General features: G+C 51.9%; 1 protein-coding gene across 8 annotated transcripts in view; it reads left to right on the top strand.

The window, feature by feature from the left end:
• Positions 1 to 6616, top strand: part of LOC136441646 (uncharacterized) — a 39962-nt gene extending 33346 nt beyond the window's left edge. For 6 of the 8 annotated variants that reach the window (XM_066438054.1, XM_066438058.1, XM_066438059.1 and 3 more), the window contains 3 exons: positions 28 to 281; positions 577 to 672; positions 2967 to 6616. In XM_066438054.1, the coding sequence (XP_066294151.1) occupies positions 28 to 281; positions 577 to 672; positions 2967 to 4701 (2085 nt within the window). In that variant the 3' untranslated portion in view covers positions 4702 to 6616. Of the gene's footprint in view, positions 1 to 27; positions 282 to 576; positions 681 to 2966 lie in introns of all 8 variants that reach the window. The other 2 variants (XR_010756909.1, XM_066438061.1) reach the window with 2 other exon arrangements.
• The last annotated feature ends 7164 nt before the right edge of the window (positions 6617 to 13780 follow it).

Raw genomic sequence — 13780 nt, forward strand, 5'->3', positions numbered from 1 at the left:
GAGATGGTGACTGGTCGGCAGGAGGAGGTGACTGGGCGACTGGACCAGGAAAAAAGGGAGGAAGCGCGGGTAAACTCAGCTGTAGATGCCGAGAGCTCGGACTGCATAAATGGCAACATCATCCCCAACGGTCACACGGATAACAAATCTCCGGAAGGCGAGAACGATGTAGAGAACGGCAACTCCACTTCCCACGACAGGGAAGAGGACTCCCACGGGTTCCGGGACTTCCCCGTATACGAGACCGTCACGTCCTTCCGATTCCAGGCCAACACCATCAGGTGATTCTAAAGATCTTAAATGCCTATTCTCGTGCCCTTGAAATGGAATGCTGACCACAAAGTCGACATGAATGCTTATTGCTTGCTCATCTGCATGAATTTTGTAGTAATGGAAATTAAAGACTTTACAAACGTAAGGCATCCTCTCTACGTGTCAAGTATGCGACCCTGTGCAGAAAAGCCACTTCAGCCCGTTGATAACCGGTTGTAGTTCTTAGGACAGGACTGTTCCTGTAACAAACTCCAACTATCAGTTATCAGCCTTTTTCTCACTCCCCCTCTTCTGTCTACCCAGGAAAGACCCGGAAGGGCCAGACTCTGAGTCCACCTACATCAACGGCATGTACGACTTCTCCTTGGAGAGCGCCGGAGCCGTGCGCATCCTGCCCAGGTAGAGAGGTGCAGTTGGTTTTAGTTCCCCTGTACCCTAACCATCACTAATGTTCGCCCCTGCCCAGGTAGAGAGGTGCAGTTGGTTTTAATTCCCCTGTACCCTAATCATCACTAATGTTAACCCCTGCCCAGGTAGAGAGGTGCAGTTGGTTTTAATTCCCCTGTACCCTAATCATCACTAATGTTCGCCCCTGCCCAGGTAGAGAGGTGCAGTTGGTTTTAGTTCCCCTGTACCCTAATCATCACTAATGTTAACCCCTGCCCAGGTAGAGAGGTGCAGTTGGTTTTAATTCCCCTGTACCCTAATCATCACTAATGTTCGCCCCTGCCCAGGTAGAGAGGTGCAGTTGGTTTTAGTTCCCCTGTACCCTAATCATCACTAATGTTAACCCCTGCCCAGGTAGAGTGCAGTTGGTTTTAGTTCCCCTGTACCCTAATCATCACTAATGTTCGCCCCTGCCCAGGTAGAGTGCAGTTGGTTTTAGTTCCCCTGTACCCTAATCATCACTAATGTTCGCCCCTGCCCAGGTAGAGTGCAGTTGGTTTTAGTTCCCCTGTGCTCTAACCATCACTAATGTTCGCCCCTGCCCAGGTAGACAGGTGCAGTTGGTTTTAGTTCCCCTGTACCCTAATCATCACTAATGTTAACCCCTGCCCAGGTAGAGAGGTGCAGTTGGTTTTAGTTCCCCTGTACCCTAATCATCACTAATGTTCGCCCCTGCCCAGGTAGACAGGTGCAGTTGGTTTTAATTCCCCTGTCCTCTAACCATCACTAATGTTAACCCCTGCCCAGGTAGAGAGGTGCAGTTGGTTTTAGTTCCCCTGTACCCTAACCATCACTAATGTTCGCCCCTGCCCAGGTAGAGAGGTGCAGTTGGTTTTAGTTCCCATGTACCCTAATTATCACTAATGTTCGCCCCTGCCCAGGTAGACAGGTGCAGTTGGTTTTAGTTCCCCTGTACCCTAATCATCACTAATGTTAACCCCTGCCCAGGTAGAGAGGTGCAGTTGGTTTTAGTTCCCCTGTACCCTAACCATCACTAATGTTCGCCCCTGCCCAGGTAGACAGGTGCAGTTGGTTTTAGTTCCCATGTACCCTAATTATCACTAATGTTAACCCCTGCCCAGGTAGAGAGGTGCAGTTGGTTTTAGTTCCCCTGTACCCTAATCATCACTAATGTTCGCCCCTGCCCAGGTAGACAGGTGCAGTTGGTTTTAATTCCCCTGTCCTCTAACCATCACTAATGTTAACCCCTGCCCAGGTAGAGAGGTGCAGTTGGTTTTAGTTCCCCTGTACCCTAACCATCACTAATGTTCGCCCCTGCCCAGGTAGAGAGGTGCAGTTGGTTTTAGTTCCCATGTACCCTAATTATCACTAATGTTCGCCCCTGCCCAGGTAGACAGGTGCAGTTGGTTTTAGTTCCCCTGTACCCTAATCATCACTAATGTTAACCCCTGCCCAGGTAGAGAGGTGCAGTTGGTTTTAGTTCCCCTGTACCCTAACCATCACTAATGTTCGCCCCTGCCCAGGTAGACAGGTGCAGTTGGTTTTAGTTCCCCTGTACCCTAATCATCACTAATGTTAACCCCTGCCCAGGTAGAGAGGTGCAGTTGGTTTTAGTTCCCCTGTACCCTAATCATCACTAATGTTCGCCCCTGCCCAGGTAGAGTGCAGTTGGTTTTAATTCCCCTGTACCCTAACCATCACTAATGTTCGCCCCTGCCCAGGTAGAGAGGTGCAGTTGGTTTTAATTCCCCTGTACCCTAATCATCACTAATGTTAACCCCTGCCCAGGTAGAGAGGTGCAGTTGGTTTTAGTTCCCCTGTACCCTAACCATCACTAATGTTCGCCCCTGCCCAGGTAGAGAGGTGCAGTTGGTTTTAGTTCCCATGTACCCTAATTATCACTAATGTTCGCCCCTGCCCAGGTAGACAGGTGCAGTTGGTTTTAGTTCCCCTGTCCTCTAATCATCACTAATGTTCGCCCCTGCCCAGGTAGAGTGCAGTTGGTTTTAGTTCCCCTGTACCCTAATCATCACTAATGTTCGCCCCTGCCCAGGTAGAGAGGTGCAGTTGGTTTTAATTCCCCTGTACCCTAATCATCACTAATGTTCGCCCCTGCCCAGGTAGACAGGTGCAGTTGGTTTTAGTTCCCCTGTACCCTAACCATCACTAATGTTCGCCCCTGCCCAGGAAGAGAGGTGCAGTTGGTTTCGCCCCCCATTCCTGCATGTTTGTGTTATTTTGTTTGTTTGTTTGTTTGTTTGTTGACCACTTGTCTCCGTCCCCAGACACGAGTCCTCTCCCTACGAGCCAGCCGTCCGCAGTGACGTCATCAGCACGGCGGCCCGCCTGTCTCGTGAGGAGATGCAGAGCGAACAGCTGACCACCACCACGCGCATGACTCGCGAGGACATCAAGTTCATCGATGACGACGGGGAAGAGACCCACACCACCACGTTCCTCTCTCTCCGGCAGCCGCCCCAGCCCAGCCCCAGCAGCTCGCGAGCAGCCCCCAAGGCCGGGAAGTTTGTGCGGTTTGCAAAGAGAGAGGAGTATGTTGACATAGACGATGATGAGGGGGAAGCTGAGGATTCCCAGCAGGCCGATGGGGAGAGAGTTTCCCCCGCAGCCACGCCCACCCAGGAGGAGGATAAAGAGAACCTGGAGATCACGCGGGAGTTCGACAGTCTGGAGCACGAAGCCAACAACATCGAGGCCTCGGAACTGGACAGAAACGGTCAGGAGGAGGACAGCGACGCCGTCAGGATCGTTGTGACCGCCAGCCACACCCTCTGCCAGCCGCTGTCTCCCGTCACTGTGCCCGTGGACGGCATCGTCCGCGCTCCGCTCGCGCACGAAGAGGAGGATGAGGATACAGCTCAAGTCCAAAGTGGTCAACAAGGAAAGAAGGAAAGTCCACGTGGGGATCGGGAAATCGTTGTGGTGGCAGAGATTCATCAGTCTAGTGTTGGTCCAGAGGAACACCAAAGCTTCATCCCTGCTGAGGGGACAGCAGCGATGTCCAGCCCTGACCAGCCGGATGAGGGGACAGCAGCGATGTCCAGCCCTGACCAGCCGGATGAGGGGACAGCAGCGATGTCTAGCCCTGACCAGCCGGATGAGGGGACAGCAGCGATGTCCAGTCCTGACCAGCCGGATGAGGGGACAGCAGCGATGTCCAGCCCTGACCAGCCGGATGAGGGGACAGCAGCGATGTCCTGTCCTGACCAGCCGGATGAGGGGACAGCAGCGATGTCCTGTCCTGACCAGCCGGATGAGGGGACAGCAGCGATGTCCAGCCCTGACCAGCCGGATGAGGGGACAGCAGCGATGTCCTGTCCTGACCAGCCGGATGAGGGGACAGCAGCGATGTCCAGCCCTGACCAGCCGGATGAGGGGACAGCAGCGATGTCCAGTCCTGACCAGCCGGATGAGGGGACAGCAGCGATGTCCAGTCCTGACCAGCCGGATGAGGGGACAGCAGCGATGTCCAGTCCTGACCAGCCGGATGAGGGGACAGCAGCGATGTCCAGTCCTGACCAGCCGGATGAGGGGACAGCAGCGATGTCCAGCCCTGACCAGCCGGATGAGGGGACAGCAGCGATGTCCTGTAGTGAGGACACAGAGGATGAAGGCAAGAGCCCCCAGTCTGACAAGACTAAGGGGTACCAAGAGGTGGTGATGGGGACGTATTATTCGGAAGGCTGTATACTTAAAGTGGTGAAGACCAAAGTCAGTTCGGAAGCAGACTGTCAGAGTGACGAGCAGCCGACTGAAGCAGTTGAGAACCAGCTTCAGTCCAGAGTGTCCCCTGCTGACGTCACTTCTGCTGACGTCACTTCCGCTCCAGGCACGGAGACGACACCAGAGCAGGCCGGGAGGGAGGGGGAGACCTTCTGTGACCAGGAGGGGAACGTCGGATTGGTCCCCGGGAATCTGTCGGACAGACCAACATTCGTGACCTTCGGGAAAGGGAGCGATGACGCGAAGGAGGGTGGGGACGGCTGTGAGCTGACTGGTTAACTCAGACAAACTTCGGGAAAGTAACCGATGACGCTAGGGAGGGTGAGGGGTCTGTGAGTTGACTGGTTAACTCAGACAACCTTCGGGAAAGGAACTGATGACGCTAAGGAGCATGGTGAGGGGTGTGAGCTGACTGGTTAACTCAAACAACCTTCGGGAAAGGAACTGATGAGTGGAAGTGTGACTCACAAGAGTAAGTGCAGTGCCATCGGGGGATACTCTCACCATAGCCAGTTTCTGCAGGATTGCAGATTCACCGATGTTCATTATAGTAGGATTATATGTTTGTATAGAGTCCTGAGTGTAAATCAGTAGGAATAGTTGTAAAGATTGATTTTATGATGATAAGATTGCGAAAGCAAGATAAGCTAATAATATCGACAGCCATGTGTTCAGTAGAGCTCCTGTAGTATTGTAACTCACAAGCCTGTCTTACTTGTGTCTAATCTAGTATCACAACATAATGATATAATATATGTAGGATTGTAGACTTTAGTTAGTACAAAGGTAGAAATGTGGAACCGATGCTTGTACAGACGGTGTATATCAGGTTGGGCTTGTGTTGACCGCTGGGAGGATGTTAATGATGCCGAGATTTCTGCAGAGTTGTGAATTTTATATTTGAAATCATTTCACAAAGAGGCTGTTCAGACGTGTATTGATACTGATGTTGGATGTTTGCAATGCTGCCTGTAATTGTTAGTGTAGTGCCCGTAATCATAGGCGCTACCTACACTCGGCTGGAGCTGCAGTGCCCGTAATCATAGGCGCTATCTACGCTCGTTTCAAGCTGAATGAAGTACAGTTCCATTAGAAGCAGGTTCCAGTGGTACGTAACAGCATGACGTCACGAGCAGTGCAATACAATGCTTCGGTTGTAAAGTATGGACACGAATGTTGCATGTTTTCAAAACGCTCAACTTTATCGGCCATTCGGACACGGATTGATGTTTATTATTTCAGTCAATATTGCTGGAGAGAACGTCTCATGATGCAGTAATGCTTAGCTGTAGTTTTATATATTCTACTATTTTAGGCCGCATGAAATTTTTAATAACTTGCATAATTTACGGGATTTGTTACAGTATCATGTCGACTGATGTAGGGTTGGATCCGATCGTAATGCAGAAGTAGTTCCTGCCGTGTGTGTTGATGTAGAAGGATCCCACACATAAATATTTGTGTGCTGTGGGTTGATTAGAACTGTTCAGCTACGTAACTGTCATGTACGCCGCACAGCGGGCGGTTACGGAACTGTCATGTACGCCGCACAGCGGGCGGTTACGGAACTGTCATGTACGCCGCACAGCGGGCGGTTACGGAACTGTCATGTACGCCGCACAGCGGGCGGTTACGGAACTGTCATGTACGCTGCACAACGGGCGGTTACGGAACTGTCATGTACGCCGCACAGCGGGCGGTTACGGAACTGTCATGTACGCCGCACCTGTAAATACTTCAGGACACATTCCGCTGATGACGTCTGTTGCAACATGATAACCTGGTAGCCATGGTAGCCATGTCGTCACTACATTATTTATTGAATAATTATTTGTCGATAGCGTCACAGTAGAACTAGTCGAAGAAATAGCAAATGAGATGTAGTCAGCTGGTAACGTAAGGAAACTCATAGGCATCTGTGGAGAACTTAATGACGTCACAATGACCTGTTAGTTACATTCCTGTGTTCGATGTGAAGGCGTGCCTGCGAGCAGACGTGCTGTTCTTGCTGAAATAAGAACACGCTTGAGGCTTAGGGCAGCAATGTTGTGCTGTCGTGCAATGCAACACTGGCTGAGATTTGTAACAATTTTTGATCAAATGGAAGCTTTTGACGGAGCTGGAATAATTGTGTACAAGAGATACAATTGTATAGAGGACGATGACTTGCCGTGATAAGAACCATGTATCATAATACCGGATGTGTTTACTAATGTCCTGTAGCGTGAGTGCAAGAGTGAATGTACGAGACAACACAGTGCATGTTACACCCACAACAGCAGTATGTCACACCCACAACAGCAGTACGTCACGCCCACTACAGCAGTATGTCACAACCACCACAGCAATATATGTTACACCCAAAACAGCAGTACGTCACACCCACTACAGCAGTATGTTAATTCTATAAGGCGCTATTGACAACATGGTGGAATAATCAACCCCCAAACAACAACAGTTTAAAGTTGGAGGAGGCTTAGTTCATGAACCTCCCCAAACCGTATCTTTATCAGGGGTTTTAGTGTAAATACCTTACATTACCTTTGTAAAATTCGAAAATGGAACTTTACAGCAAACCAGCCACCCCCCCCCCCCATATATAGTGCCAAAGCTACCACCGTACCAGGTTGCAGGTCATTTGGCTTTCGTTTGATGACGCAGGTACCCAAAGTACACATTTTCGGTCCGAATATAGAAAAATCCCTTATTGGATCACCTTAGTGGTGAATATATGCCAAACGTGTAACTGAAGTCCCGTGGGCAGGTGTCCAGTGCACGAACAGTGAACATGCGGACTTCCTCTTTGTTGAAACTCAGTCTGCGGAGGAGGCTAGTTTTCTATGTCGAATGAAAGTCCGCACTCCAGACTAGTCTTTACTGAATCCATTGTTCGGTTGTTTCCCGTAACTATGTAGATTGAAACATCCATCTCATTCTATTTTCATTCAGTGTCTGTCGAGAGGAAGGCCAAACTCCAGGCAAAGCGGTTAAACTTTCTTGCTCCAGGCTACTCTGCAGTCCATGTTAAGTCCCCGCATGACTGCACACGTATGGCCCAGTTGGGGGCTTTGCCAAGTTCGAAAGAGATGTAGATGTAGAGCTCCAGTATCTAACGGCCACCTGTTTTAAACGGCCACAGTGCTGCCAGTTTCCCCGGTCCGTCTGTTGCCGTGTATTTCTAACCTGGAACATAGAAACCCAGTCGTTCACATCTCAGCCGAACTTTGGACCCCATGCGATAACATCTCAGCTGAACTTTGTCTTTTCATTCCAATCAGCGGGCTTCGTGTGTGATGGCGGCATTGCCATGTGGTGGCCTTTACTTTGCTTGTCCTTCCGCCGCTAAATGTCAAAGGGAGAGCCGATCGTAGATAACGCCATTGTGCACACCATTGAGGTCGGTAGAAACCTTAGATAACGCCATTGTGCTCACCATGGTGATCGGTACAAACTTTAGATAACGCCTTTATCAGCCATCTATGTCGCTTCATAACGCCATGGAAAAGGTTGAACCAGATTCCAACACAAGACTCACACGAAATGCCGTAGTTCGCGTGCCGAATACGACACCATGTAGTTGCGCGTCGATCAAAGCGATATGGGCGCCTATATAAGACTGCATATCAATTTTGAAGCAAGACCCACTGAGTTAGACCAAGGTGTGCAGCTCCGTTGAGCCTTACCCAGGTTTAGAGCTCCGCAGAGCTAGGCCAAGATTTAGCTCCCTCGCTAAGCCTGACCAGGTTTAAAGCTCGCTGAGACGGACCCTGGTATAGAGACCCGCTGAGACGGACCCTGGTATAGAGACCCGCTGAGACGAACCCTGGTATAGAGACCCGCTGAGACGGACCCTGGTATAGAGACCCGCTGAGACGAACCCTGGTTTAGAGACCCGCTGAGCCTGACCAGGTTTAGAGACCCGCTGAGCCTGACCAGGTTTAGAGCTTCGCTGAGCCGAACCCTACTTAAGGGAGCCGCTGAGCCGACCCTGGTGTGGAGACCAACCCCTGGATTCTGTCCGAGAGGAGATGCCCAGCGATGTCCCAGGAACCCGTGTCGCTGTCCGTGTACCTGCTGGGCGCCGTGGCTATCCTGGTGCGCAGCCACACGCACTGGCTGGTCGGGCCGGCTGACCGCAGCCACACGCACTGGCTGGTCGGGCCGGCCGCCCGCCCGCTGCCGGACCGCGCGCTGGTCGGGCATGCCTTCAGCCTCGTGCCCCACGCACCGCATCCGCTGTACTGCAGCGCCGCCTGTAGTCTTCAACAGAACTGCAGGTCCTTCAACCACCTGGTTTGGCAGCGCTCCTGTCAAATAAACAACTCCAGCCGGACCGACAGCCCGCAGGACATGGTGGTCAGGCCGGGCTACAACTACTATGACAGACACGTCTACACACAACTTACGGTAAGAACAGGCACGTCTACACATGACTTGCGGTAGGTGTCTGTAAGGACTTGCACGTCTGCACACGGCTTACGGTAAGGACAGGCACGTCTACACACGGCTTACGGTGGGACATGCATGTCTACTGGGTCCTACTGTCCGTATCCGTATATATAGAACCACGATACGCATATACATGGTCAGCAAGTCCGTTGATACAACTGTGCGAAATGCAAACCTATAACTATTATCCCAGACGTGCGGTAAGAACCATGCGCAATGTGTTTGTACATTGACGACATATTGTGCCCCAGCAGCAGAACATGAGCGGCGGCGCGTGTGCGGGGTCGAGCGGACACGCTGGCGTGTGCCGGCGGGGATGTGGCGACTCCAGCCCCGTCCACTGTCTCTGCACCCACCCGGGGTGGACAGGACCCACCTGCGAGCAGCCAGGTGAGAAAATTAGCATACCTGAATGATGTTCTGACTTCATCCTGAAGCCCCGCCCACCGCCATGAAATTGCTCAAATACGTTGAGTAAGTGAGTAAATACGTCGTTTATCAAACCCGCGTCATGAGCTAGTTTGATTTCCTTTTGCCGCAGTTCTTCTGGCCCGTTGGTCGGAGTGGCAGGCCTGGGGCCGCTGTTCCGCCAGCTGCGGGGGAGGGCTGCAGTCGCGCCGCCGGACGTGTTCGGGACCGGACCCGGCCGGGCAGCACGACACCTGCTTCGGGCAGGACCGAGACTTCCGGGCTTGCAACCTGCAGCTCTGCCCGTGTGAGTAAAACCTTAACCCTTCCAGACCAGGGGATCGTGACAGTTTTCGTGCCAGGGGGATGAGGCAGTTTTCATGCCAATGTGATAGTTTTCATGCCAAGGGGATGTGACAGTTTTCAGGCCTGGGGAATGTGACAGTTTTCAGGCCTGGGGAATGTGATAGTTTTCAGGCCTGGGGAATGTGATAGTTTTCAGGCCTGGGGAATGTGATAGTTTTCAGGCCTGGGGAATGTGATAGTTTTCAGGCCTGGGGAATGTGATAGTTTTCAGGCCAGGGGGATGAGGCAGTTTTCATGCCAAGGGAATGTGACAGTTTTCATGCCAAGGGAATGTGACAGTTTTCAGACCTTGAGAATGTGGCAGTATTCCTGCCAGGAGAATGTGACAGTTTTCAGGCCAAGGGAATGTGACAGTTTTCAGGCCTGGGGAATGTGATAGTTTTCAGGCCTGGGGAATGTGACAGTTTTCAGGCCTGGGGAATGTGACAGATTTTTGCCTTCGCTACAGTCTGGTCAGAGTGGAGCAGCTGGAGCACCTGTTCTGCGCAGGCGCCGTGTGGGAAGCGGAGGAAGAGCCGGCAGCGGACCTGCCTTCACGCCGGCGCAGTAGACCGAGACCCAGCATGCACCGGTGACGTCACGCAGGACGGCGCCTGCCCAGAATTCTCCTGTGACGGTGGGTCCCTGACGTCACAACACGTCATTTATCCGTGCTTGCCTTCCTCCCCAAAGTTATATGTTAATCGTAAGCAACACCCACCTGTACTTACCCGGCGTTCTCCCCAGCTCCCGTCAGGCTGTTCGGCGGCGCCCAGTTCGGAGAGGGGCTCGTGCAGATGTACGACCGGATGTCTGGGCGGTGGGGTCACGTGACTGCTGTCACCTGGGACAGGGCAGCCGCTAACGTCACCTGCAGGCAGCTGGGCATGGAGTCAGGAGGAACAGGTCTGTTTTACAGTTAGGCATGTTTTACAGTTAGGCATGGAGTCAGGAGGAACAGGTCTGTTTTACAGTTAGGAATGGGGCCGGGAGGAACAGGTCTGTTTTACAGTTAGGCATGGAGTCAGGAGGAACAGGTCTGTTTTACAGTAAGGCATGGGGCCAGGAGGAACAGGCCTGTTTTACAGTTAGGCATGGAGTCAGGAGGAACAGGTCTGTTTTACAGTTAGGCATGGGGTCGGGAGGAACAGGTCTGTTTTACAGTTAGGCATGAGGCCGGGAGAAACAGGACTGTTTTACAGTTAGGCATGGGGCCGGGAGGAACAGGTCTGTTTTACAGTTAGGCATGGGGCCGGGAGGAACAGGTCTGTTTTACAGTTAGGCATGGGGTCGGGAGGAACAGGCCTGTTTTACAGTTAGGCATGGGGCCGGGAGGAACAGGCCTGTTTTACAGTTAGGCATGGAGTCAGGAGGAACAGGTCTGTTTTACAGTTAGGCATGGGGCCGGGAGGAACAGGTCTGTTTTACAGTTAGATATGGGGCCGGGAGGAACAGGTCTGTTTTACAGTTAGACATGGAGTCAGGAGGAACAGGTCTGTTTTACAGTTAGGCATGGGGCCGGCAGGAACAGGTCTGTTTTACAGTTAGATAAGGGGCCTGGAGGAACAGGTCTGTTTTACAGTTAGGCATGGGGCGGGGAGGAACAGGTCTGTTTTACAGTTAGACATGGGGCAGTGAGGAACAGGTCTGTTTTACAGTTAGACATGGGGCAGTGAGGAACAGGTCTGTTTTACAGTTAGGCATGGGGCCGGGAGGAACAGGTCTGTTTTACAGTTAGACATGGGGCCGGGAGGAACAGGTCTGTTTTACAGTTAGACATGGGGCCGGGAGGAACAAGTCTGTTTTACAGTTAGACATGGAGTCAGGAGGAACAGGTCTGTTTTACAGTTAGACATGGGGCCGGGAGGAACAGGTCTGTTTCACAGTTAGGCATGGGGCCGGGAGGAACAGGTCTGTTTTACAGTTAGACATGGGGCCGGGAGGAACAGGTCTGTTTGACAGTTAGGCATGGGGTCAGGGGGAACAGGTCTGTTTTACAGTTAGGCATGTGGTCGGGAGGAACAGGTCTGTTTTACAGTTAGGAATGGGGCCGGGAGGAACAGGTCTGTTTTACAGTTAGGCATGGCTGGGGTCTGGAGGAACAGGTCTGTTTTACAGTTAGGCATGGGGCCGGGAGGAACAGGTCTGTTTTACAGTTAGACATGGGGCCGGAGGAACAGGTCTGTTTTACAGTTAGGCATGGAGTCAGGAGAAACAGGTCTGTTTTACAGTTAGGCATGGGGCCGGGAGGAACAGGTCTGTTTTACAGTTAGGCATGGCTGGGGTCTGGAGGAACAGGTCTGTTTTACAGTTAGGAATGGGGCCGGGAGGAACAGGTCTGTTTTACAGTTAGGCATGGGGCCGGAGGAACAGGTCTGTTTTACAGTTAGGCATGGAGTCAGGAGAAACAGGTCTGTTTTACAGTTAGGCATGGGGCCGGGAGGAACAGGTCTGTTTTACAGTTAGGCATGGCTGGGGTCTGGAGGAACAGGTCTGTTTTACAGTTAGGAATGGGGCCGGGAGGAACAGGTCTGTTTTACAGTTAGGCATGGGGGCGGGAGGAACAGGTCTGTTTTACAGTTAGGCATGGGGCCGGGAGGAACAGGTCTGTTTTACAGTTAGGCATGGGGCCGGGAGGAACAGGTCTGTTTTACAGTTAGGCATGTGGTCAGGGGGAACAGGTCTGTTTTACAGTTAGGCATGGAGTCAGGAGGAACAGGTCTGTTTTACAGTTAGGCATGGGGTCAGGGGGAACAGGTCTGTTTTACAGTTAGGCATGGAGTCAGGAGGAACAGGTCTGTTTTACAGTTAGGCATGGGGCCGGCAGGAACAGGTCTGTTTTACAGTTAGGCATGGGGCCGGGAGGAACAGGTCTGTTTTACAGTTAGGCATGTGGTCAGGGGGAACAGGTCTGTTTTACAGTTAGGCATGGAGTCAGGAGGAACAGGTCTGTTTTACAGTTAGGCATGGGGTCAGGGGGAACAGGTCTGTTTTACAGTTAGGCATGGAGTCAGGAGGAACAGGTCTGTTTTACAGTTAGGCATGGGGCCGGCAGGAACAGGTCTGTTTTACAGTTAGGCATGTGGTCAGGGGGAACAGGTCTGTTTTACAGTTAGGCATGGAGTCAGGAGGAACAGGTCTGTTTTACAGTTAGGCATGGGGCCGGCAGGAACAGGTCTGTTTTACAGTTAGGCATGTGGTCAGGGGGAACAGGTCTGTTTTACAGTTAGGCATGGAGTCAGGAGGAACAGGTCTGTTTTACAGTTAGGCATGGGGCCGGCAGGAACAGGTCTGTTTTACAGTTAGGCATGAGGCCGGGAGGAACAGGTCTGTTTGACCGTTAGACATGGGGCAGTGAGGAACAGGTCTGTTTTACAGTTAGACATGGAGTCAGGAGGAACAGGTCTGTTTTACAGTTAGGCATGGGGCCGGCAGGAACAGGTCTGTTTTACAGTTAGGCATGGGGCCGGGAGGAACAGGTCTGTTTTACAGTTAGGCATGGGGCCGGCAGGAACAGGTCTGTTTTACAGTTAGGCATGAGGCCGGGAGGAACAGGTCTGTTTGACCGTTAGACATGGGGCAGTGAGGAACAGGTTGGTTTACATTCAAACGATAAATGATATCCCAGAGGCCCGGGATGTATTGCAATGTACGTCGACTGAGCTGGCAGTGCGTGTTGGACTTGCTTAACGTTGTGTAAGGCATTTTGTGGTTGAACCCAACAGCTTTGCCGAGTGACGTCACCGACAACTTTTCCCCTGTCGTCTTCAACCTGACGTCATGCAACGGAACGGAGCGTCGGTTGACGGAATGCGATCACGTGTTCAACGATGTCGCCATGACAACTAGCAGCTACCCAGGGCGTCGTGGCACGCGAGTCGTCTGCAAAGGTCTTGACTGTCCTTGTTCCTCCTATTCTTTAAGCATTTCCTGGACTGGACCTTTACCCTTATATGTAATGAAAATAATAGATACAGTTAACTACAAAATAGTCCTGGCCGTTCATCGCAGATTGACAGTCTAGTAAGCAAAACCTGAGCTATTCGTGGTTTCGCCAGTTTCGACTGTGACGGATATTCGAGCGAACGCTGCGGCAAAACTGACCAGCTTACTGCTGATATGTGAACTTCTGGAAACGCCAGTTTGAGACTTGTGG

This window comes from Branchiostoma lanceolatum, chromosome 9 (genome assembly GCF_035083965.1).
Source record: "Branchiostoma lanceolatum isolate klBraLanc5 chromosome 9, klBraLanc5.hap2, whole genome shotgun sequence".
Classification (NCBI taxonomy): Eukaryota; Metazoa; Chordata; class Leptocardii; order Amphioxiformes; family Branchiostomatidae; genus Branchiostoma; species Branchiostoma lanceolatum.